This window comes from Macrosteles quadrilineatus, unplaced genomic scaffold (assembly GCF_028750875.1).
Source record: "Macrosteles quadrilineatus isolate MER2022 unplaced genomic scaffold, UCM_ALF_1.0 Scaffold_6__1_contigs__length_79288215, whole genome shotgun sequence".
Lineage (NCBI taxonomy): Eukaryota > Metazoa > Arthropoda > Insecta > Hemiptera > Cicadellidae > Macrosteles > Macrosteles quadrilineatus.
The window spans coordinates 72,862,800-72,890,138 of record NW_026542599.1 but is presented as its reverse complement, the minus strand read 5'-3'; the positions used below and the strand labels follow the sequence as shown (position 1 = coordinate 72,890,138).

Genomic DNA, 27,339 nt, shown 5'->3' with positions numbered 1-27,339 from the left:
TAATGTAAAGTCTAATTAATAAATAAATATAGAATTTTATAACATCGTTTCAGAAGTGAAATTACAGAATTAATACAACAGTTAACATTAAGTTTGGCTTTTTCAATGTGATCAATAGATATTTAAATTAGGAAATTGACTATATACAATATGTACTATCTAAATTTGTATATGCTATTCATGTATATATGGCTATTTGATATTTTACATATGGTCTGTATAACATTGCCCTAACTGTTTACATGTATAATTAAATTTACACCTCTACTCGTCAACCAAAACGTAAACGCATTATACTTGGAAAATTTTATATAATAGCCCCAGTGAAAATATGCAACCGAGGAGGCCTTACAAATGTTTCACTTTTAGAATAGAGGTTATGCATTGCAAAACACTCATTTTTGTCTACAAATAAATTGTAGTCAATACAGTGATTGATTATTGGTTTACACAAAAGGGTTACTCATAAAAATTAAAATATCTTACTTTATTTTGTAAAGCATATAAAATGTAACAATAAATAGTTTTTGCTCAGGTTTACTTATAAAGCGAAAACACAGTGTTATATTCAACATTATATCAAATCAGGCTAAGAGTTATGTCTGCCGGTTATTAGACTAAACTGCGTTGAAAGAGTTATCCTACTTCAGATACCAACTTGCATTTTGCTAACTTTGATTATTTCCACGTGTTGTTGAGACACGTTGGTGGTAAAATAATTTCCAAAATAATATTGTGAACTATGGGGATCCAAGCTTTGACTATTGATACAACTTGAAATTCCATCCCCATGTTAAAGCTGTCACCTGTGTTTTAATCACAATCGTCGTAGTTGGTGTGAGTCACCGGTGGTGTTGATGTAAATTGCAGATTTTTGTTAAATATACAGTCTAATGGAAAGACTTATAGCAGCTATATAGCCCATCAACTATGGCAGCAAGAAACAATAAAGTAGAATAGAAAAGTTTATAAAATAATACTTGTGGCTGGTTAACACAACAATACAAATTTGATGGTAGCTGGTCCATATAAGATGTCTACTCAATGTAATAGTCAATAATCCATGTTAACAACTAAAGAAATCGAATGTGTAATTTTCTTCCAAAAAGACATTTTTTGCGATAAATCATGGAAAGATCCGTTTGATTAATTTACATTTGAACCACCTTATGTTAAAGCATTAATGTTAATGTCAACCTCAGTAGCTGATTCTAAAGTCCTAATATAGGCTACCTTTCATATTGCACATAATTTGACCTCTAAAGCCCGAAATTGAAAAAAGATTATAAAACTAAAAAATCTAACCCAATAAGCTAAGTGTTTGGAATCCAAAATTTCGCATACTCTAGAAAACGAATAATGAATCAGGAAAGCCACCAATGGGTAATAAATTTCTTTGATATATTAATTAAGATATTCTACCAATTAGCTACTTAACAAATCGTCCCATCTCAAAAAAGCTCAACCTCCCTACACTGTTACAGGTAATGCCATGCATTATGAAACTTTTCAACCCCTAGGAGCCCTAGAGCGTTTACAATATTTTTAAAAAAGATATTATTCTATTAAAAGTAAAATTTTATTTATCATTTAAAATGTCTACTTAAATGCTGCATGCATTTTATCCTATACAGATTGCAAAACCTAATCATCAACATACATCTGGATCGTTTAAACAATTTAAAAAATCTTTAAATATTTCCCCAAACGACATTTACATAATTGCCAACCACATAATGTGTTAATTTTACAATGTAATTAAAATCTAAATTATTTTTGTAGAAACGTCAAAATTAGTTAAATGTTCATGTTAATTAACACAGTTTAGCAGTTGTTCGGAACTCAGTCTAAACTTCACAAGGCATTCGTCACAGTGATGTTGGATTTGCCCGCATTTGCATATTTTTCCAATTTCAACTTTCTCAATAAATCTCACTCCTTTCCCGGAAAACGGCTGTTCTTTACTGTAAATACTAAATCGGAATATCACACTTTTATACTCTCAAACACCTTTGTGGAGCGAATAGTTGGGATGATTATTTGTACTTGTAAAGGCTGCATATTACTTGTACTTTACGTTTTGAATTATGTTTTATTTACAACGGATCTATATTATAATGAGGTCTTCAAAGTATCTGTGTGTGTGTTTGTGACTTTGTTTGAGTGTGTGTGAAATTATATAGAGCAAAACACTACACCCATGGTCCTATTTTGACGAAATTTGGTATGTGGGTTTTAATCCATCGTGCATAAGGTTTTATTTGATTTTTTAAATCAGAATTTTTGATGGTTCGAATGATTTTGATTTCAACCTAATTTTATGGCCCTTTTAACCCTAAATCAAATGGTGTTCAGCCTAATGCCTTAATGTATATGGTTAAAAATTAATTGCAAGATATGTGATTTTACCCATAAAATATCATAGCTACTCCCTCCGCTTACCCGTTATGAGACAAGGTAATGGGAGAAAGTATATTTCAATTTGCAGAAACTCATTGATGACTGTTATAATTAATTAATTAGCCATACATTTGCTAGCGTGAAAGAATTTAACGTACATTCTTTGCAAAACTATGAAAATAGTTTGACTTTGAAATATGGAATGTTCACATTATTAAATTTCAAAATAAATTATAACATGTTAAAATTTTTTGTTCTAATTGTTTATTTTATACGTTATACTTCTCTCCTTTAAATATAAATAATAAGATTAAAGCAATCTTACTAGAAGAGAAACTGTGTTTGGAAATAATTATCCTAAAACCCTAGCTACAATATTATACATTATAATAGTATTGTCTCATACTAAGTTGTTTAATCAACAAAACTATTCACATAAGTCATTTTTGTTTTATAATTATGAATAATATCTTCAGTTAGCGGTTTATTTACTGACTGTAAATTTATAATTACAACTTTGGTTGTTGATCATACATTTTTCATATACAATAGTTACGTCACAATAATTGCCATACAATGTAAAAGTAAAAGCCATTCCTACCTACGCAATGTCACACAAAGGTTTAAATTTATAGCTGAGGGTTATTAGACTAAACTGTCTTAAACACTTATCCACTACAGCTATTAATTTGCATTAAGCCAACTGTCTTACATTGAAATTTCTCGAAAAACGTTTTATGGCCCATTTAAAAAAATAATAAAATAAATAGATACAATTATCCTGCTTTCGACTATTCTACGGGGGTTTTCTGGGTGTTATAGATTTCTAGAGATTTACTACACTATTTAATTTTTAAAATAATACATATAATTGATTTGGATTTATATGTATTATTGAAAGGTTTAAGAATGTTTCAACGGTTTACGTGTACGGTGTTTATTTTATAGAAAATAAAAAATATAAATTCATTAAAATACAAAGTTTTAATGATATCCACGTTTAAGAGCAACTCATTTGATGAATTCAACAATTATATGTACTTATTACCAATCATCACAAAACACTTTAAACACGGATAAATTGGGTGTTACTCTTTAGCAGTTATCTAATATTTAAATTATAAATCATTAATAAACAAATGAAATCAAGTTCTTATATACAAATGTTTTTTCTTGAGCATTTATTTTTGTAAGCTTTTAACTCTGTCTCACTTTTCGCAGTTGCAACAGCTTGCTAGATACTTTGTCTTAACTGCCTTGAGCAACAAAGTGAAAAAAGCTGCAGTCATTTAAGTTGTTTATTTGACCCCTGTATTTTTTGTAGGTTATTGTTATATAAACTAATCGTATTCTTTTTTTATTTATTTACGGACAATCCACTTTACAAAGAAATGCAACACACTGTTGTGCTCATTTCACATATTACATACAAATCAACAATACAATCAAAAAGGTGCATCAACAGTGCAGTTATTAAACATAGTAGTACTTAAACTTAACAATGAGAGACTTGTGACTAGAATGTAAAAATAGAACAGCTATGATATTACAATAATTTGGCACATAAACACATGACTTATTACATATTTCATTAAAAATGCGGACGAGACATAAAAAGTATTGATTACGATGAGAAATATTGATTTTTTACTCTTAAAACATCGTTGAATAAAAAAAAGTGATTTCACAACTAAATACTCTGCGTCATAGTATTGATCTATGCACTAACTCGCTAACTAATTCAATGAAAACCATGCGATAGGTAATTTCGAACAGATTCACTAGAAATGTAGATACAGTTGATTTTAGAAGTGAAAAAAGATAAAGACAGAATATAGTTTAGTTTTTATAACACCAGACTATTGAAATTATTATTATTAAAATACATTAAAATACATTATTAAAATATTATTATTAAAATACATAATTTTCCATAACATTAAAATATACCACCTTATTACGTAAATTATTTTTTATTTTTTAAGAGGTTGGCGGCCTCTTTTAACCTTGCATTTGCCCGTCCACATAGACTAAGCGCCCGTGCGTGGATCGTTAACAGCAAAGCAAGGAGTGAGCCGGTACAGTACAAAGGTGAACTGTACTGATAAAATGTTTTCGGCAGTGACCAAGATCCGAACCCACGACACTACTGCCTTGGGCCCAAAGTCCGCGACGCTACCGACTGAGCCACCGACTCACTAATTATATTTATAATTATAATTAGGCCTAATAATTATACTTATTATAATAATACTTAATAATTATATTTATTTCAGACAATTCATACAATGAGCTCGATTATACCAACAAAAGTTACAAAAGTATGGAATAGTTTGGCGATTCAAAATTGTTAGGAAACTTGAATCAGCTGACATTGCCAGGAAGACACTAGAAAAAAACACTAGAATGTTTGCTACTATAAACCTATATATTACGTGATTCACCGTGTAAAGGAAGTCTATGACTCGAGGGAAATTTGACATCTTGAAGGTTGTATATGATTCGTGATGATTTTGGCCAAGAGACGTTCTCTTGTGTTTTGAAACAGGAATAAAGCTTTTCACCTCAAGAGGCTGAGAAAGATTACTATATTGATCAAAGGGATAGATGTGACAGTACTGAGATACCTAATATATTAACTTACACGTGCAGTAATTTCAAATATGATATTGTAATTACAATCTTGATATTGTATTTTCTAATACAATTATTGCAAGTTCATGTAAGTGTTCCCGTTATTTCGCGTGTAGACTAGTTGAGTTATATCAAACTACAATGCAAGTTATTATTACTTATCAAACTGGAGGCACGAGCTGGTGTAGTGGATAGAGCGCAAGCCTTCAGTCCCTGAGGTCCCTGGTTCAAATCCCGCAAGTAACCAATGGGTTTTATCTAAGTGATAATAGCCGGAAATAATGTGAAAAAGAAATTCCAGGCTCGTTCCTATCGTCTTCGAAAAAAAGCAGTTGTTACTAGAAAAAGTTGTTTAGCCCCGAGTTAAAGGAAAGCTCTTAGGCTTGTTAAGGATCTTTTAAGATATTTGCAGGTCTTTTGTTACAGAGTCTATACCTTAACAAACAGTGTAGTAAGGAATAAGGCAAGAAAGTAATGTATGAATTTACAAAACTTCTTTTACATACTTTGTGCTGGGAACTAGCAGTTGGGATTTATGGTACAATGTTATTACATCTCAAGATTTACCTCCTTACCCTGGATTCTGAATCTGGCTGGGTTTAAAATCTCACCGTGTAAGCTTTTACAAGATGTACAATGATTGAACTAAACGTCCTAAATTAACTGTTTAGGTAAATAAGTTTACAATGATGTAAAAGCTACGCGTACAAATACGTCACTTTCTTCAATAAAGCGATGGTTTTACACAAATTCCCTGGTGAAACAGCTGAGTACAATTAGTTATAAACTTTGTTTGAATATTTGCTTCACTTATCAATTTTTATCATAATTAAAAAGTTTCATTTTCCTTATTAAGTAATGGCTAATTAAGTACTTGAACCAATTTTATATTTCCATTCGAAGTATTTTCTTATACAAAATTATATTCTAATGTTTATTGTGTGTGTAGTTAAACAAAAATATTGGTTTCGGATTTAATTTTATTTTTATCAATGTGCATTTTTTGTTGTATTGTATTAACCTGACACCAATAGCCAAAGCTTATTATGCCTAAGGTCATTGAAAAAAATCTAATTATATTAAAATAAATTTAATTCTTATTAACTGTCCCTATAGTTCCCATCACATGATTAAGTTTTTTATGCCAAAATAAAGACAAAAATAAACATTGAAAATTAGCTTACAATGCAAGTAAATTCGTTACGCAATGCGTACAGTTGTAATGTATGTTACTTAATCCTACCTTACTAGTGGATCTTTAAACGACTACCAGGTCATTATGTTAATAATGAAGGGCCAATCAGGGCACAGCACGTGTCGACTACCTCCCTAAGTATTCTGCCAATCAGGTGAACATAGAGTTACTTAGCTTAAATTGAGTCCTGCTACAAATATATTTGTCTTAAACAGATTTAAAAAATTAAATAATTTGAATCGTACACCCTTAAAAGATCTTTTAAATAGTTTACGTATTTTATAAAAACTTAAGTACCTAGTTTAATTTAAAATCAATTTGATGCAAACTGATCGAGAAATACAGGTTGCATCCATTTTCAACGTCAATTAAAAACTAATCTGTAATTCGATTAGATAGTTTAAGGAATATCTAACATTTTACTAGTACCAAACTATATTTTATGAGTACATTATTTGTATTAAAATTTTATTGAAATAGGGTTAAAATCGACATAAATATGAATGTAGCGATCGGTAATGTTTTGTTTATTACTGAAAATTCCAAACCCCACTTTAGAAAAATAATACTGTTCAATAGTTGATCGATAGTAAAACCTAACATTGAATCAAAATCTAAAATATCTGAAGCAAATCATACTTAAATGTACTACAGAAACCAATATTTGTAATAAACTATAGACATTCCTCATGGAAAATATGATTTTGAATTTTAACTTTTATACAATGTCAAAGTGAATAGAAAAATTACAAAATCATACAAATATTTTTAGACCAGCTAAACTTTTACAAAGTTAAAAATTAAATAATCCTTTCTTGTCAATTAGCTTTCATCCTGTCACCGTGAGCATTGCATTGAATTATAATAAAACTATTATTAGTAAACGTTAGTATGAGCCCCTAGTTTAAAGTACATTCATTTACTTGTTTTATACATTTAAGTCTTTTATAAAATTTATAGTGTAATGAGATATTTTGCATTTCATACAACGAATTTATTTAAACCCGTTTTAGTTGTAAATCTCACGTTAAATGTTAAAATTATATATTTGAAGGTACACTTTAACACAGCGTATCTGTTGCTTCTATTTCACCAAAGAATATGAAAGGTTATTGACATCTGCAATCCACAGCATGTACGATGAAATGTTGTCATGCTATCCAATTTCCAATACGGATATTACAGCTGTTCCCCTTCAGGCAGTTGAATGCTGCACGTGAAAAACTTATAATCGAGAAGATATTGAAATATAACTTGCATTCAGCACAACTGTACATTTAATTTATTATTTATTAATCTTGTTTTCGCTGGACGCATTTTTACAGGAGATATCTCAGAAAAAAAGAATTAAACACGTTTTTAGGGAGAGCGGTCCAAATCCATGTTGTAGATATGACGGGAATTGAACCTATCCCTTGTGAAGTCAAAGACGCAAACCACTAGCGTAGCAACAATTAAACAATATAATTGATTTTCAGTTAAATCTTAAAAGTACAAGGATAGCAATTATTTGTGCATTTTAGAACTAAAACCACTAAGAGTTTCTTTTAAAATAATTATTTTGATGAATCTCACTTATAAAAACCTATCTTTAAATTGATTTAAACTGTTTTACAGTGTGTAATTTTTACAATATACTTGTAATTAGGTTTCAAATTCACCTACATCCTCCCTAAAAAAATTCAAACATACCTACTTATAAAAAATTTACTTATATGGTGTATGGGAAGCGAGCTAGCTGGTCTAGTGGTTAGAGCGCGGTTCGAATCCCACCAAATCACCAATGGATTTTATCTAAGTGATAATGCCGTAACCCCTTGGTCTAACCCGAAGTAATGTGAAAAACAATTCCGGGCTTGTGCCTAGCGTCCTAGGAAGAAAACATATTAATTATGCTGACTGTATTAAGTAGGAGGTGTAAACAAGTACACATTAAGCTATGTATTAGTGATGAATGTTTTAGAAGTAAAATACACAAACTTGCCAAGCAAAGAGACTAAACGTCAGTGTCAAGTCGCAAAGGTCGTTCAACACATAACAATTACACGGAGACTGACTCTGCCACTTTCTAACACGAAGTTCACTCTGAGTTCTTGGAACTTTGAGATTCAGGTAGATAGGGAAAGTACCTTATTGTGTCATGTGATAGTAGTTTTTGTAATACTGAAACAACGTATTTTTAATTTTTTTTAAATGTACACTTAAACAATATTTTAAACAATTTACCTTAAGACTCTTAGATGGGTTTTACCCACTTATTGAAGAACATATCATCAACTTGTTTTTGTTTTGATTCAAACATTTTTCCAGTCTTTGTAAACTCGAACTTTGTTTGTTAATCACATATTGTTTTTGTTGAAAAATACTTAGCTAAAAAAATAGTGCTTCATCAACGAAGCAAGACAACTTAAGTTGAACTAGAGTAACTTTAAACTAGGGGTTAGTTAACATTTCTCTCGTGCGCAGCAAAGTGCCACTTCGCCCACTAGTTACACAAATAACTATATAAATAGGTCGGCCAACAGTTTAAAAAAATCCTGTATAACATTGATATAATGAGTGAAATAAAAACTGTTAGTTTTAAGCTTGGCTATGCAAGAAGTAAAAATAAGATAGTACAACAATGACAAATCAGTTGACCTGTTTGTACATATTGTAGTAATTTGAAATTTTACAAGAAAATTGTATTTTACTAAAGTGTTTTATATTGGATAAAAAAAACGACGCAGTTAATTCAGTTAACCTGGTCAAAAACGAAGAGATAGCATTAAGGTATTAATGCCACGACCATCTATTAATGTGGAACGGTTCCGGGCTAGATCCTAACGTCTTAGGATAGGAAAGTAACAAATGAAAAATAATATGCATATTTTATATGACCTAGAGATTACTACCAATAAATGAATATAAGTGCATCCTCTACATAGTGATATTCAAACAATTGTAATTTATGAACGAAAAAATATGAACGTAATGTGTCTTCAACAGTGAAAATGGGATCAATTTAAATAATGATGTTTAGTCCAACAGTCTTCTAACTGTCATAATTATGGACCGTGAAATATATTTTACGTGATATTTATCCAATATTTGTTCGTATATTTGAAAGTTTGGAAGAGAAGTAATATCGGGTTTAACCACGTTGAAGAGATAAGGTACGACACACTTTGTCCTAAATGGGATAACCTCCATAAACCCAGATATATGTACCTTGTTGTGATGTGCCTATTCTACTTTAGTATCTGTTTTGGACTTTTAGATATCTTGCTACATAAGGGATTTTTTATACTTAACCACACAAAATATACAAATGTATGAAGTAAAACTATTTTCCAATTGTTTCTACATCGTAAAATTAGGAGGAAGGTAATCTATTATGTATACCATGAATCCTAAGACGTATATTTATAGGAACGATATTAACAATAAAACTTATTATATTAAAAGTGAAATAAAAATTACGTTAAACTCTATATTGCTAACTCACTTCTTGTTCCAGATTTATATTTAGAAACTTTATATTTTTTAATACTACATGCAAGAATGTATAACAAACGAATTTTAATGTTGCTTTTTTTCTTTTTTACCTATGTTTCGGAACATTAAAAACCCTTGTCTCTATCAATATTAAATTAAAAACTGTTATGACAGCAAAGATTTGAATAATGTTCTTGATTACACATTTTAAAAACAATTAAAACTGATAGCTGAAAATGATTGTTTAAGCACTGAAGTATGCAAGAAGGCTTAGCACCAAGTTTTATTCCAATAAGTCTTAAAATATAATGATTTGGTATCTTTGGTTTCAGAAAGATATATTTAATAAACAAAATACTTGAAATAGTAAGAAAATATAATTTTACTATATATTATAGAAAAAAACATAAATCAGTTTTTTTTCGGTTGAGAGATGGTTTATGGTTGGTTTGGTTTAGTACCCATATAAAACTGTACCTCATACGCAGAGTTATATGCAAGTAAATCAGTAGTAAGAAACGCTGTGCACAAAAAACGTAATACTCATATCAAACATTGATGTTTACTTCCCCCCTTTTCCTATGTCTATACGACAAGTTGTGTGACATTATAAATGTCCGCATCAAATAGCAGCTGTTAAAAGCATAATGAAGAGGCATGTTATTTTTGGCAATTGAAACCTCATCAGTAGTCAATGATAACTGTTCTCCATTAAGCCTACAATTTCTGCCACCGAATCAGTCATAGATACAAGGGATATTACTTATGCCTAATGAGATGAAGAAACTTGAGCAGATTTGTTTAATGAATGATCTGTCAAAGTTACGATTAATTACGATTCCTTTGAGCTAGTTTCGGCAAATAAATTGATTTCTTTGATTGAAATCAGAAGGAATCGATGGAAGTGAAATCTTTTGCTGTAAACAGTATTGGGTTTTGTTGGGAAAGGACAACGGGGGTTTTTGGAAAATTATGTAGACTCTATATTCCAATTCCGATTTAACTCCTTTGACAAACCTGTTATATATGGCTACCGACAGTACTTTTTAAATTAATAATAGTATTGAGGATTGGACGTTTATTTAACAAATTCATCCTGGTAGTCCGGTATTGCACCAGTTATGTGAGGGTTAAGGTGCATTGTCCCTGAAGCGACTCTTGCGATAGTAGCTGAGCGATAGTAGCTCAGCGATAGTAGCTCAGCGATAGTAGCTAACCATGTCATTGTCCCTGAAGCGATTGTTCTAGAGCGATTCTGTATATTAGTATGCTGACTTTCGAGTGAATTGGTGCTATGAGTGTCATGACACCTCCTAATTTTAAAACGTTTTTATTAGCTCGCTTTCTTGTCCGGTACAAACTTTACAATAAATTTTAAACTAACTTCCCGACGAGCTAGAGACATTAAACTAGAGAACACAGCTCACAAATGGATGACAATGTAATACTATATCATTTAATTTTTATATCTTCCTTGGGCTAAGCCCCATGGGCTTCCAAATTTTCCATGTTTACATTTTGAAGTCAGCCGTAAATACTTGAATTTGACAGTTCGAAATCTTGGGTAGAGGTACAGGTTCTGCTCCCGAGAGATTCTAAATATAAAATAAGCAGTTCAAAGGAAATATAAAACATATGACTACAGATAATAAGGGTTTGGTATGTATCAACAGGCCATATAAATTAGATTTAACATATTTACACATTAAAGACTAAAAAGTATAAAATAAATTATAAATAAAAATACTTTTTTTTAAATGCCACGTTTTTAAACGCACTAAAAAGTAAAAATAATTTATAAATATGTGGAGGGAATAAATACTTAAAAGATTTAAAACGAAAAACGTGGGATGCATGCAATATATAATAATAGTTCAGTAGGTAAAGATAATTATAAATCAGCATGCGCCCCACGTTTTTTTAAATCTTACAAGTATTTATTCTCCCCACATATTTATAAATTATTTTTCACTTTATAGTGCGTTTAAAAACGTTGCATTTTTAAAAAGTATTTTCATGTATAATTTATAATAGTAGTGATTTAATAATATGTACATATCAATCTTCTTCAGGGGTAAAAAGCAGTTGTGTATACTTTGAAGAGATTACGACCAAAACAAGTCTATACACAACACAAATCGCTCAGCGACTGCGACTCTGACTCCCCTCAGAGCAGACCCGCTACAGTCGCTGTGTTCAGCCGCTAGCCGCTCCAGTCGCAGTCGCGTCAAGGACAATGGTCCCATTTGAAACAACGCTAACCAGTGCTCAGCTAATATCGCTGAGCTACTATCGCAAGAGTCGCTTCAGGGACAATGCACCTTAAAAAGGGCCAGCCTTGCACGTACGGGGATTGCGCCATCGCTACCCCAGGTAGTTAGGCAATCGGGTGGACGATGTAATGCAACCTAACCTAACCTAACCTAGCCCGATAATAAAGGGAGAAACTAAAGTTGAACTTGAAGTATTTTCTGAACTTGAAGAACTGCCACATTGGCGCAATGAGGGTTATACAACATTTGGGGGGAGGGTAGATTAGGCAGTGGTGCTTTTCCGGTGTGTACCTGACCCTAGTGGCGCAATCCCGGTACACCGCTCTATAGTGCCAGATAAAAACTTATTGTTGAGAGATTAGCAACATTGAGCAATAAGACTTATGGTTAACTTGTTAGCAAATAAAATAATTAATTTTATTAGTAAAACTAACAGGGGACCTAGGGAAATACCTTACCCTACTGGCATCTTTATAGACAATGTCGGACACATTGTTAATAATGCAAGTCCAATCAGGGAATAACACGGTCCTCTCTCTGGAGACCTTACTGTCTGTGGTACACAGAATTGCTGGAAGTGGTATTGTACTGACCAAATTAAATTGTTAGGTCAAAGGTGTGTGAGATTAATATTTTTTTTATATCCCTAATAAACTTGATATCTAAACCGGATTTTAAAGTTCTAAGTTTTAAAAGTTATATGGGAACATTGGTATTTTACTGACATAAAAACACAAACTTGAACGAATTGTGAATTATGCTTAGTTTTTTTACCATAGTAATATTTTACAAAATTTCAAGAAAGGAAATATCTTTACAAAATTGTGGTTATCTAAAAATACTATGACTAAGTAGTAAGTATTAGTATTAGTAGTGCATAAATAAATATTTCATTATTCAATGTATCGCTTAAGTTACGATTATCTTAATTTAGCAATGGTTTAGATGTGCAAAAATAATTATTGACTAATAAACATCACGTAAAAATATACTGGGACAAATCCAACAGAGATAAAAATAAACATTTTAAACCAAAATTTAAATTACCCCAATTAGGCAAGGATCCGCAATTAAAACAAAATAATAAAATTCAAAATTCTTAATAGGAAGAAGGAATTTATCTTTTAAAAGATCATAAATATTGAGGATGATTGTTTTATTTAAAATCAGAAAGTATGTGTATCATTTAATTTGTATACTTATACCAGAGTTTCCTAAGCATTCTACTGCTTATTCTATGTTTATAAAATCATTATATCTTAATTGTAGAACACTTATCATAAAGAATTAACGTATTGGTTAAATTTTATAAGAACTAGCAATGCAAGTTGCTGTATGGCAACTAGAGTAAGATTTTCACTCCTGTTGCCAGAATGTTATGCATATCCTGAGATTTATGCATAACGTGACATGCCTAGTGCATCATCTCCGTCACGCAGGGAATATATTGAACTACACCTTCTGCATATCGTTAATAACAGAAAACAAAACCAGTTAATGTAGATTCTACAACCAATGTAGTTTTTAAACAGATTTATATATTTTAATTTGAATATTTGTGTATGGTATGCGATCTTTGAAGAAAATGTTGTGAGAATGGATCAAGGTTAGGGATAGGAATAAAAAAAAAGATTGATATTATTTTATTTAATATTAAATACTAATAATATGATCCTTGTAAATTGTAATATTGTCAATTAATAATACTATAAATAAAAAAGAAGTTTTTACAGCCTTAATAGTTAATTCTGTTAATTAATTATTTGTATGGACATAAAATACAGTTCGATAATAATTTGAGTTTAAATATAAAATGACTACAGGATCTACAAAATTTATTAAATAAAACAATATGTTTATAATATTTCTTTAATTAGAGAGCATATAAAAAAATAATCGTTTGAAAAATTATATAGAAACTCCAGCTTATATTCTAACTTTTTATATATCTTGCATTCATCGTTTTTCTAACATTTTTTACGTTTTGTTCTATAGCAGTGTCATATATGAATTGCAATATAAAACTACACATTATGAAAATACAAATTAATGAAACATTTCTTTTATCCAAATAAATTAAAATGTTGCTCCACCATTCCATTGGAGTGGTTTTGAAAAAAAAATTCCATATTTTGCTCTATTAGATGGATCTTTTTTCTAAATTTTATAATACATCATCGTGAAAAATTATCAAAAACTTAAGCTTCAACGTACATAAAAAATACAATTATTTTAACGTTTTCCAACAAATTTTAAGTTGTATATAAATTATTACAATAAACACATTCCACCTAAAATACAAATTAAGGTAACTCTAAAGTTTTATTTAATTACAAAATAATGAAGATTTTTGACTCAATTAAATACTAAAAACCATGTATTGTATAAGCCATACTATATGAGAACAATGGTAAAAGCAAAGTAGGATATAAGCGGTTAAGGGTCCGATATTTCCTTGTTTATGATTCCATACGATATGCACCATTTCACCTTCGTGTTTTAGGTTTGAAGTATTTTTTTATACATTTTTATAATGATTAACATATAAAAAAATTATTAAAATTTTAAATAAAAACAAAACATTCATTGATTACTAATAATAATGGTTGGTTTTTATTGGTAGACTTTTTTGTTTTCCTTTCGATCAAACAAAACAGTATAATATACTAATAAGTCATAAGTCATTTATTCAACCAGATTTACATAATTTACATGCATTGGTTATGTCTATAATAGCTATACTTAAGGTTGTAGCTCAGCTTAAGTAACAGCATAAAGAATACAAATTGAATAGGACATAAAATGTTATTATTGTAAATAGTATTTACTCTATTGTTCATCTATATAAAAACAAACTTTTTGACTTCTGACTAATATAACTAAAACTGTAATTTTACTCCAGTATAAGCTCAAACTATAAACAAGACTCACAGAAGTTTTTCAATTAGTCAACATCAGATTTCAATCAAATTTGTTTCACTTTAATAATTCTCAATTCCAGAAAGTTTGTTACAACGATTGATCATGGACAAATTATTTGAAACTGTCCCCATTATAATGTGTAATATTTTAAAAACAAATCGTAATTATTCAATAAAATGTCACAAATATTTATTGCTATAGAATAACTTAAATAGTCGTTAGTACTTAAATGCCAAAAGTTAACGTATTTCCTGTTACTCGTTAATTCAATTTCTTAGTACTAAGCATGCTATTGCCTAATAAAATACGTGTTGAAAACACGTTTATAGTTTATACAGAACTATAAAATATATATTCATAATTTTACTGAACAGATTGCTAATATTTCATATCTAGTATCGAAGAACTTATCTGAAATATTGATGTATACTGCAGAACGTGCGTAAAACAATGCTAAAGTTTGATCGTAAAAGGTAAGTGGAACTCAAGCGAATGATGGTACAGTACAATATTTTGCTGTTTACGAGGCCTATCTGATGTTTTGTAGCAGCTGACTCCTAGCTTTTCCTATATTTATCCCCCTTTAGCATTGTATTTCACTCTTTTTACATTCTTTATTTGTGCTTCCCCACTTAAATTATAACTCGTGGAAATTTCTTAACAACCTATTATTATAAAAGATTAGTATTTATAACTCTTACAACACTTTGCCGTATTTTTTTGTTAAAATTGGTAATTGTGTCCGTTAGCACAATAACTCGAGCAAAGATGATCTGATTTCGATGAAATTTGGTACAAACGTGTAAACCTACGTCTATTCAAACGATTTCGCGAACCAGCATGATTGGACCATGGGAACGGGGTTTTAGGGGGTAAAAATTGGGTTTTCTCGTTTTTGACCCTCAAAACATAAAATTTCCTAAATTTTCTCTAGAAAATTTTGAGGAGCTTAAACACAATAATTTAGTATATTGAAGTGTTTCTGTATGATTATTGGTTACGGAGAAATAATTGTAAATTAAAAATTCCCATGTTATTCCATGAATAAGTAAACTGTTGTAGTTTGCTTGTTTTTATGGATATATTTGGATCAAACCTGGCAAATCTATTTATTTTATACTAAGCTATTAATATTTTCCTAAAACACATTAATAATATGTGGTAGTAACCTCCCTGTAGGCAGTAAATCTAGGTACTCGTTCAACCTAATGTTATTTGAATAGATTTGATTGAAAATCAAATCAGGCAAATGGAAATTCGCTTAGTCTGCATGTTTGATGGGGTGGGGGTATTTTATATTAACAGTAATAATTGATGTTAAAAGTATCTACGCAAGTCTTAACAGATAAAATGTTATAATTGCTACAAACCTACGTGTATTTGTCAATTGCAGTGGAGAGTGAAGTAGTGCAACATATCACTCTACATGCAAGGGTTGGTTCCACCGACCGGAAACGCGATAACACAGATGCATTGTTGTGATTGTTGGACCGGAAATGAGCCCGGTAAACGCAATTGGTTTAAAGCTGAGCCGTTTGCTTAAACTATAAATCTACTCATTAGTACCTGTTGAATATGAAATAATAATTTTATATTAATTAAAAACAACAAACAAATAGGGTAATGAGATATTTCTACACAGAAACATACAAAAAACAGACGAACTAGTTCATGGAAGACATGGAGCAAATTGAGTGTTGCACTTCATTTGTTCAGATTTTTCTTTTTCCAGCAAGATTTTCTCTGTGGCCTTTAAGGTCAGATTGTTTGCAACAAGAAAAAAATCACCAACACTTTCATGCTTATATTAAAAATTGTGTTTAAATCAGTGTGAAAAATTTCCATAGGTAGGTCTTACCATGCTAGGGTAATAACTTATTCCATTTATGGAAAGTATATTAAAATGAAACTGTTCTAAGCTAAGTTTGAAGATATTAAATCAGGTGTACAGCAATATGGATAGTAAAGGGAAAAAATATCGATGAATTGAAATGAAATCATCAATAATAATGAATGTTCCCCTTAACAGTAAAGTACCGAAAAAGGACAGAGACAAAACAGTCCAAAGCCACTTTTTAGCCCCTTACCCTTTTTGGCCTTTGGCCCTTTTGCCTTTTGCCATTTTTTAACATTTACCCTTTTTGGCCCTTGGCCCTATGACCGTTTTCGCCTTTCGTTCTATTTGGCCCTTTGCAAATTTAGACCCATTGCCCTTTTTCTTCCTTGGCCGATTTTGGGCCCTTTGCCACTTTTTTGCCATTGGCCCTTTGTGGCCCATTGCCCTTTTTTGCCCTTTGCCCTTTTTTACCTTGGCCCTTTTTGGCCCTTTGACCTTTTTGGCCCTTTGTCCTTTTTTGCCCTTTGTCCTTTATTGCCTTTTGTACTTTTTGGCCCTTTGCTCTTTTTGGCCCTTTGCCCTTTTTGGCCCTTTTACCTTTTTTGCCCTTTGCCCTTTTTGCCCTTGGCCCTTTTTGGTCCTATTGGCCCTTTGCGCTTTTTGGCCCTTTTTTCCCTTTGCCCTTTTTGGTCCTTTGCCTTTTTTCCTTTGCCCTTTTTGGCCCTTTGCCTTTTTGGCCCTTTGCTCTTTTGGCCCTTTGCCCTTTTTTGCCCTTGGCCGTTTTTGGCCCTTTTTCCCCTTTTTTTGCCCTTTGCCCTTTTTTGCCCTTTATGCCCTTTGCCCTTTTTTGCCCTTTGCCCTTTTTTACCTTAGCCCTTTTTTACCTTTAGCCTTTTTGGCCCTTTTCACTTTTTTACCTTGGCCCTTTGACCTTTTTTACCTTGGCCCTTTATTGCCCTTTGTCCTTTTTGGCCCTTTGCTCTTTTTGGCCCTTTGCCCTTTTTGGCCCTTTGACCTTTTTTGCCCTTTGCCCTTTTTGGCCCTTTTGGCCCTATGCCCTTTTTGGCCCTTTTTTCCTTTGCCCTTTTTGGTCCTTTGCCTTTTTTCCTTTGCCCTTTTTTGGCTCTTTGACCTTTTTTGTCCTTTGCCCTTTTTGGCCCTTTGCTCTTTTTGTCCCTTTGCCCTTTTTGGCCCTTTGACCTTTTTTCCCTTGGCCCTTTTTGGCCCTTTGCCTTTTTCCTTTGCCCTTTTTGGCCCTTTGCCCTTTCTTTTTTGCCCTTTGCCCTTTTTGGCCCTTTTGGCCCCTTTGACCCTTTAAGCCCTTTGCCCTTTTTTGCCCTTGGCCCTTTTTGGCCCTTTTCCCCCTTTTTTGCCCTTTGCCCTTTTTTCCCCTTTTTTGCCCTTGGCCCTTTTAGGCCCTTTTGGCCCTTTGCCCTTTTGGCCCTTTATTGGGCCTTTGCCCTTTTTGTCCCTTTGACCTTTTTTGCCCTTTGCCCTTTTTAACCTTGGCCCTATTGGCCCTTTGCCCTTGTTGGCCCTTTTTTCCTTTGCCCTTTTTGGCCCTTTGACCTTTTTTGCCCTTTGCCCTTTTTGGCCCTTTGCTCTTTTTGTCCCTTTGCCCTTTTTGGCCCTTTGACCTTTTTTCCCTTGGCCCTTTTTGGCCCTTTGCCTTTTTCCTTTGCCCTTTTTGGCCCTTTGCCCTTTCTTTTTTGCCCTTTGCCCTTTTTGGCCCTTTTGGCCCCTTTGGCCCTTTATGCCCTTTGCCCTTTTTTGCCCTTTTAGCCCTATGCCCTTTTTGGCCCTTTTTTCCCTTTGCCCATTTTGGTCCTTTGCCTTTTTTCCTTTGCCCTTTTTTGGCCCTTTGACCTTTTTTGTTTTTTGCGCTTTTTTGGCCCTTTGACCTTTTTTGTCCTTTGCCCTTTTTTGGCCCTTTTGGTCCTTTGCCCTTTTTGGCCATTTTGGCCCTTTATGCCCTTTGCCCTTTTTTGCCCTTTTGGCACTATGCCCTTTTTTCCCTTAACCCTTTTTGGTCCATTACCTTTTTTCCTTTGCCCTTTTTTGGCCCTTTGACCTTTTTTGTCCTTTGCCCTTTTTTTCCTTTGCCCTTTTTGGCCCTTTGACCTTTTTTGCCCTTTGCCCTTTTTGGCCCTTTGCCCTTTTTTGCCCTTGGCCCTTTTTGGCCTTTTTGGCCCTTTTGGCCCTTTGCCCTTTTTGGCCCTTTTGGCCCTTTAAGCCCTTTGCCCTTTTTTGCCCTTGGCCCTTTTTGGCCCTTTTTCCTCTTTTTGGCCCTTTGCCCTTTTTGGCCCTTTGACCTTTTTTGCCCTTTGCCCTTTTTGGCCCTTTTGGCCCTTTGCCCTTTTTTGCCCTTGGCCCTTTTTGGCCTTTTTGGCCCTTTTGGCCCTTTGCCCTTTTTGGCCCTTTTGGCCCTTTAAGCCCTTTGCCCTTTTTTGCCCTTGGCCCTTTTTGGCCCTTTTTCCTCTTTTGGCCCTTTGCCCTTCGTCCTTTTTTCCCTTTTTTTGCCCTTTGCCCTTTTTGGTCCTTTGCCTTTTTTCTTTTGCATTTTTGACCCTTTGCCCTATTTTGCCCTTGGCCCTTTTTGGCCCTTTTGGCCCTTTGCCCTTTTGGCCCTTTATGCCCTTTGCCCTTTTTTGCTCTTGGCCCTTTTTGGCCCTTTTTTCCTTTTTTGCCCTTTGCCCTTTTTTTTGCCCTTTTGGCCCTTTGCCCTTTTTGGCCTTTTTTTCCATTTGCCCTTTTTGGTCCTTTGCTTTTTTTCCTTTGCCCTTTTGGCCCTTTGTCCTTTTTGGCCCTTTGACCTTTTTTGCCCTTTGCCCTTTTTGCCCTTTTCCCTTTTTGGCCCTTTGCCCTTTTTGGCCCTTTATGCCCTTTGCCCTTTTTTGCCCTTGGCCCTTTTTGGTCCTTTTTTCCCTTTGCCCTTTTTGGTCCTTTGCCTTTTTTCCTTTGCCCTTTTTGGCCCTTTGCCCTTTTGGCCCTTTGTCCTTTTTGGCCCTTTGCCCTTTTTGGTCCTTTGACCTTTTTTGCCCTTGGCCCTTTTTGGCCCTTTTTGGCCCTTTATGCCCTTTGTCCTTTTTTGCCCTTGGCCCTTTTGGCCCTATGCCCTTTTGGCCCTTTATGCCCTTTGCCCTTTTTTGCCCTTGGCCCTTTTTGGCCTTTTTCCCCTTTTTGGCCCTTTGTCCTTTTTGGCCCTTTTTTCCCTTTGACCTTTTTGGTCCTTTGCCTTTTTTCCTTTGCCCTTTTTGGCCCTTTGCCCTTTTTGGCCCTTTGACCTTTTTGGCCCTTTCGGCCCTTTGCCCTTTTTGGACCTTTTTGGCCCTATGCCCTTTTGGCCCTTTATGCCCCTTGCCCTTTTTTGCCCTTGGCCCTTTTTGGCCTTTTTTTCCCTTTTTGGCCCTTTATCCTTTTTTGCCCTTTGTGGTCCTTTGCCCTTTTTTGCCCTTTGCCTTTTCTTGCCCTTGGGTCATTATAGCCCTTGCCCTTTTTGGCATTTTGCCTTTTTGCCCTTGGCCCTTTTTGGCTCTTTGCCCTTTTTGGCCCTTTGTCCTTTTTTACCTTGGCCCTTTTTTGTTCTTGGCCCTTTTTGGCCCTTTTGGCCCTTTGCCCTTTTTGTCCCTTTTTCCCTTGGCCCTTTTTCCCTTAGCACTTTTGGCCCTTTTGCCTTTTTGGCCCTTTGCCTTTCCTTGCCCTTAGGCCTTTTTTGCCCTTTGCTCTTTTTTACCTTGGCCCTTTTTTGCCCTTTGTCCTTTTTTGCCCTTTGCCCTTTTTTGCCCTTGGGTCTTTTAAGCCCTTTGCCCTTTGCCATTTTTGGCCCTTTGGATTTTTTTACTTTGGCCCTTTGACCTTTTTTTGCCCTTTTTGGCTCTTTTGGCCCTTAGCCCTTTTTGGCCCTTTTTTCTCTTGGCCATTTTTCCCCTTGGCCCTTTTTGGCCCTTTGCCCTTTTTGCCCTTTGGCCTTTTTGGCCCTTTGCCTTTTCTTGCCCTTGGGTCTTTTTAGCCCTTGGCCCTTTGCTACTTTTTTGCCCTTTGCCCTTTTTTACCTTGGCCCTTTTTGGCCCTTTGACCTTTTTTACCTTGCCCCTTTTTGGCTCTTTGCCCTTTTTGGCCCTTTGCCTTTTTGCCCTTGGCCCTTTTTGGCCCTTTGCCCTTTTTGGTCCTTTGCCCTTTTTTGCCCTTTGGCCTTGTTGGCCCTTTGTCCTTTTTTACCTTGGCCCTTTTTTGCCCTTTGCACTTTCTTGCCATTGGCCCTTTTTGGCCCTTTGCCCTTTCTTGCCCTTGGGTCTTTTTAGTCCTTGGCCCTTTTCCATTTTTCCCCTCGGCCTTTTTGGCACTTTGCCATTTGTTTATCTTGGACTTTTTTTGTCCTTTGCCCCTCTTGGCCCTTTGTCCTTTTTTGGCCCTTTGCCCTTTTACGCCCATGACCCTTTTTTTAGCCCTGTGTAAGACCTACTATAATACCAATGATTTTATCAAGTTTCAATACACAACTAAATGATATCCTGCAAACAAACTTAGTAAATAGCGATATTAAAACATTTACTTAATAAAGATATTTTATCTTCTGTAATTTGGGTTATCCTATGACTATTAACGAGGAAAAGGGAAGAAACATAGTAGATATTACAGCCCGTCGCTCATTAATCATGTTTTTACAACACGGTTATAAAAACAATAGAAAACAGATGATCCATCAACTCCCAACAATACAACTGGCTATTAGCAACGAGTTGCTCCCTGACAACAGTTGCCTAAGTGATTGTATTTATCTTCACTTAATAATAAAGTAACCAAATACAGTAAAAAAATAACTTTTTGTATAAATACACCAAACAAAATGTAAATAAATATACGATCGAAGGCAATGATTCAAACACTATTCTTTCCAATGAGTATTTAATCTGTAAACAGTTTTAAGATTTGATTTACTTTATTATATCTCATCCAAAATCTAGTATAGAAAGTTTTAATAAAAAAATACCCACGACTCGTGAAAATAAAAATTGATTAAATATTACAAGGATAAAATTCAGACTTAATCTCAGAATATATAGCTTCGTCATCACGTTGTTTACTATTCATAGTCTACATATTTATGGAAAATGTAACTTTATTTTTTTAATTGTTTCTATTTGTATAGTAATTTTATTGTTTGTATGTTGTTTTTAAAATATAACAGTATACAAGCCAGCCTTAAGTTTCTTTCGATATCGACATACCCTATACGACACGCTCAAACACTAGCCTGCATAAGAGCAGTTTGTTCAATTGTTGATCAATTTCATCATCTTCTAATGTGTTTACTTAAAATTCATATACAAAATTGAAAGTAGTTCAAAACTTTGTTATTAATATTTTAAACAATACAATTATATTTTATTACAGTTGATACTTAAAAATAGGTAATAATAAGAAGTTTTTCTGTCTCTATGATAAGGTTCTAGTCAATGCCCCACTAGAAAAACAGGGCAGCGCAACACTACGTCACAGTGGTGGATAGTTGAACTAAACTCTTACCATTAAAATCTTAAAAAACAATCAGTCAGCTTGCTTATTTACCTAAAACATATGGCAATGGCAATGAATTTATAAATGAGAATCTATCAACTAGTGTGACGTCATGGATCCTGCAGCATAGCCTGTTTTTTCTAGTGGGGCCTTGTTCTAGCCCGGATATGTTTTGCACATTATTTTAAACTATTCCCAGAAAGGTCGCAGCATTATTGCATGGATAAAATCCATTCATAATCGGTGGGATTTTAACACAGAACCTCAAGATCTGAGGCCGGGATTTACCACTTGACTGGATTGCTCTCCAATCTGTTAAATAGCCATCAATAATTACTTAAGCATATACATAAACTATAGTTACATTCAATGTCTTACAAATTTGAAAAAAAAAACAGCGTTTTCACCTCCGTGTTTTAAGGTTGTAATATTATTAAATATTGAGGATGGAAAGTATTCCTCAAATATAAAGAAGTCTCCAGAAGTACACGTTTCAAAATAAGTTTCTTAAACAAACGAAATTTATAATTTATTTGCTTCATAAACATAGAACAACTTATCAAATAACCCCCTCTTTCAGTTGTGAGGTTTATTGGCCTGCTTTCCTTCTCTCTACATTAACAATTTACGCGCACATTTCCATTATGTGGGTCGGTGAGCAACGACTACTTTACATACAAGCTTCTAAGTATGTTTTAAGTAGTTAAAGAATAGTTTTCCGTTTGGATTAAATTATGATTGTTTTTATTAGACCTCATAAAGTATATGATTTAACGAATTACTAAAATATCATTTTAATTTTCGTATTTTTTTCAGAACCTTAAGTATTTTATTTTATTTCCTACATATGAAAAAAAGAAATAATGAGGCATTGCTATATTAAGAAATAATAGCTATTAACCAGTGTTTTTTACACCGACTTAGGGTCAGATTTTGGTTTTTAAGTCTTGGAAAAGCAAATAAAAATAAATATTTACGTTTTGTACATATATGTTTTACTTATTTATTATTTTCTGTTTATCTAAGCCTGTGGCATTTTGAAATTTTTAAAGTTAATGGTACAAATTTAATATCGACGTGTTCTATAAAAGCATCTTTATTTAAAAGCCCAATGTCAAATTGTATCTTGGTTTGGTAGTAATCTCGCTCGAAATCGAAACAGCGACCTTCAGATTAAAAGTTAGCACTGTAACTTACACCATAATTTACTTACCTAAAGTTATTGGGGGTTTCCACTCACAATATAATTTATTTAAAACTTTCAATTTGGTATCTATTTCAATACATGAACATTAATTTTAATATCAGATCTTTCCTAGTAACTGATATTCTTAGCTAAACTCAGGTTTTTATCCCTAATCTTATCCTAATTGTGAATAAACATGTTATACTATATTGCTATTCATTAAAGTCTTTTCTTGCACTTTAGAAAATATTATTATTGTTTTTTTAAGTTTTACTGAACTATTTTTACTTATCGTATCTTATACGTTTTTCCAGATAATACAAATCATTCGATTTAAACCTAATTTAATGTTATCTTAAAATGCAATAAAGCTAAGAGAACGTTGGTAGGTATTCAGATTGTTTGTAACTGGGTGTATTACATATAATATAAATTTACATAAAATTCACCTTTATTTGACGGGGAAAAGAGGAAACCAAAGTGACATCTACAAGAAAAATGTCTTTCCCTGTCAGATCCTCTACTGAATGTACAATAAGCTGAAGAAACATTCTTGTTTTTATTTTACTGACCGCATACAGATATGAATTTAATATGAAAGTATAAAGATCATCATTCAGTTTGAATATTTTTACATTATTTTATAATTCATATGTTAATTACGTTAATCAGGAAATAAGCACATACCTATTGAGAATCTGAAGATTATTCTGTTTGAAGAAATCAAGATCAGAATTATAAATAGTATCGCATATTAAAATTTGGTTTGGCCTCTAAGATGTTTGGATTCTACAACAATTTCAGGTTATTAACATGCGATTTGACATGAATAGCTTATAACATTTCATTTAATGATTTCTTTGCATAAAAAGGGTAAGATCGGAAAGTAAACCAACCAATTGAATTGATTGTGCTCTTAGTCAGGTGTAATAATAACTATTATATATTATTGACAATAACCATAACTTCAGCCTTGTTTAACTTTAAAATTGCGTTTTGTTCAGTTTCCACTCAAATCCAAACAATTTAACTATAAGTAATAAAATAAAAACCTCCTAGGATAAAAAAATGATTAACAAAGTGTTTTTTGAGTAGAGAGTTCTAATAATTAAACTTTTATCCATAAATAACATTAATAATATTCCTGTGCCTAAATTGAGTCAGCTATACTTTGAAAACATTCATATTTGCTCTTAAACTTCACTGAATACACTTTATAATACCCATATAAATTTGATAATAAAAAATATGAATATTAATTATTAAAACAACACAAAATCCAACATCGTTTCAATTTTCTTATTTAAATTCCTTACCTTGAAGCTATTTAATATTACAAATATTTAATTCAGATGCATATTCAAATAGCTGTCTTTTTTTCATTAACCCATTCCATTTACCCTACCTTGTATCTCCCTTGTTAACAGATTATATTATATAAGCATTTATTAAAATGGACAAATATTTCTACTTAATATTCAAATCTCTAGGAAACAGTGAGATTGTCGTTACGGTTTGTAAGGGTAAATTATTATTAAGAACATTGATCCTGCCCTAATAAAATGCCTAAAAATCCTTCTCCATTACTCTAATACTTTAGAGTTTGTACAATATCCCATTATTTGTTAACTACTTTTAATATTAAACAAAACATTTTGATATAATTTCTTTGTTAAAATGCTTAACAGTAGCCTAATTTAATTCATAATTTGTTTTACACATGTCAACAATTTAATTAAATTAACATTTTTTAACTGTTCTTCAAAATTCGTACTCTTTTCCTAAGCTTAGGATTCGTTATATTCAAATCAGAATATAAAAAAATATTGTCATAAACCAAATGTAGCTAAAACACAACTGTACTATGTTACTCTAGCGTCGTGTCTGCCGATATATTTCTCGATTGGAAATCCGTCTGCAAAACCAATATTTATACACCGATACACCGCTTGAAGTATGATTCATTTGACTTCACTAGATTTATCGTATACAGGTTTACAAAATCTCCTTTTAATCGATTCAGCTTTTCTATTAATATTGAATAAAAAATATTTTTGTTACTAACACATGTGGTGCAAATTGAGACTAATTAATTAATGTATCTAATTTACTAATTAAGATTAATGTCTCAAAGGCATTAATGCCTAAGGTCAGTGTGCGCAATTAATGCTCGTCCCTAGTGTACTCCTCAAAATTTTAATTCGATATAGAATTTTCTAAGTAAATATTTAAAGCTATTGATGATTTATAGATTAATTGTGTTTTCAGGTACTCAACATAGAAATTCCGGGCCAGGTATTATACTAATGTTTATCCACATTAGAATCCATTAGAATCCACATTAGTAGGTTATATATATATGACCTATGAAGTTTATCACTTTTATGTGTGAAGGGACAAAATTAGTTTATGTTCAAATCCAACGAAGATTTATTCATGCAACAGAACAAATAAAATTGTCGTTTGCACTCGAATTACAACTCCAAAAACAACAACAACAATAATATATATAACAATATTCCATAAAAAAATATAATCCAAGCAATGTAAATGGTAAATGGTAAGACGATTTTATTCAAACATATTCGTGCACCAACATTTTCAATAATTAAAAGCAATTTTCAATAATAGCTTTACTGAAACTTAAATTATGTATAATCACGAACCATTTATCAACATTTTGTTTGACAATCTCTTCACAAATTAAACTAAACATTTAACTGCAATTGAAATTTGTCCATGTAACTTATTTTGGTTGTTTTTTGTTGTTAATGAGTTAAGTTGAAGTTTGTCACTTTTATGTGTGAAGGGACAAAATTAGTTTATGTTCAAACATAAAATAATTTTTTCCCTTAACATAACTATGTATGTTATCCCTATATGTAAAAATAACCTCTATTAGCACCCTATTTTAACATATTTTACACAACAACCCTATTGTTAAAAAAATTAAAAACAAATCTTTGTTAAAATTACTTTGAGTTTTTTTACACATAATGATGATGTTCAAAGTATCGATGTTGAATTTGTTTATTAAATGCTCAGCCTCGAATAAGAAGACTGGACTAGAAATACAAGAAGCGTTAAGGCAAAAATAGATGAAGACATAAATTCTCGAAAACTTCTTTTACATGCATATTTGTGCTGGGAACTAGCAGTTGGGATTTATGGGGCAATGTTATTACATCTAGAGATTTACCTTCATTTTAGCCAAGATTCTGGCTTATGTTAAATTTACAATCTCCTTTGTTTTCTTACAAATCATTTATTACAACGTTATGCAACAAGTTAAAATAATGAAAAGAATATAGTATTCTTACTAAACATATAACTACGAAATCCACTTTTTACTATTCATCCTTATTAGTTCTGGACTTTCATAAATTTCCTTAATCTCTAATTCACTACTATTAGAGATTAGGAGATTAGGTTGGGGGAGCGAGCTGGTGTAGTGGTTAGAGCGCGGGACTTCAGTCCCTGAGGTCCCGGGTTCGATCCCCACCAAGTCACCAATGGATTTTATCTAAGTGATAATGCCGCAACCCCTAGGTCTAGCCTGAAGTAATGTGAAAAACAATCCCAGGCTCGTGCCTAGCGTCCTAGGACAAAAAAAAACTATATATCTGTATTTATTTTTAATACATTTTTTACATTACCTTGTTTAACTTTTCAACAATTTTGTTTCTTTCACTGATAAAGTTTAAGCTTTGCTTTGTCTTGTTTTAACTGGTAACATAATATTAACCAAGCAATCGAGTAAAAAGTATGGCAAAATTAAATTTTCTTATTTAAGCTAAAATTTTGTCTTTTTTATGATGATTTGATTCTCGAACATCAATAGTATACATTTTAAAATAGCCTTACCATACTCAGGATTTTTAATTAAAAAAACGCATCC

The 27,339-nt window shown here is 32.6% G+C and overlaps 1 protein-coding gene across 1 annotated transcript in view; it reads right to left on the bottom strand.

Annotated features, from left to right (window-relative positions):
- Positions 1 to 21,169, bottom strand: part of LOC128997638 (cylicin-2-like) — an 84,575-nt gene extending 63,406 nt beyond the window's left edge. Inside the window, exons 1-3 of the mRNA XM_054423276.1 lie at positions 20,824 to 21,169; positions 19,627 to 19,785; positions 17,679 to 17,921 (exon numbers count right to left, since the gene is read on the bottom strand). Coding sequence (XP_054279251.1) covers positions 17,679 to 17,921; positions 19,627 to 19,785; positions 20,824 to 21,169 — 748 coding nt within the window. The remainder of the gene's footprint in view (positions 1 to 17,678; positions 17,922 to 19,626; positions 19,786 to 20,823) is intronic.
- Between the last annotated feature and the right edge of the window lie 6,170 nt (positions 21,170 to 27,339).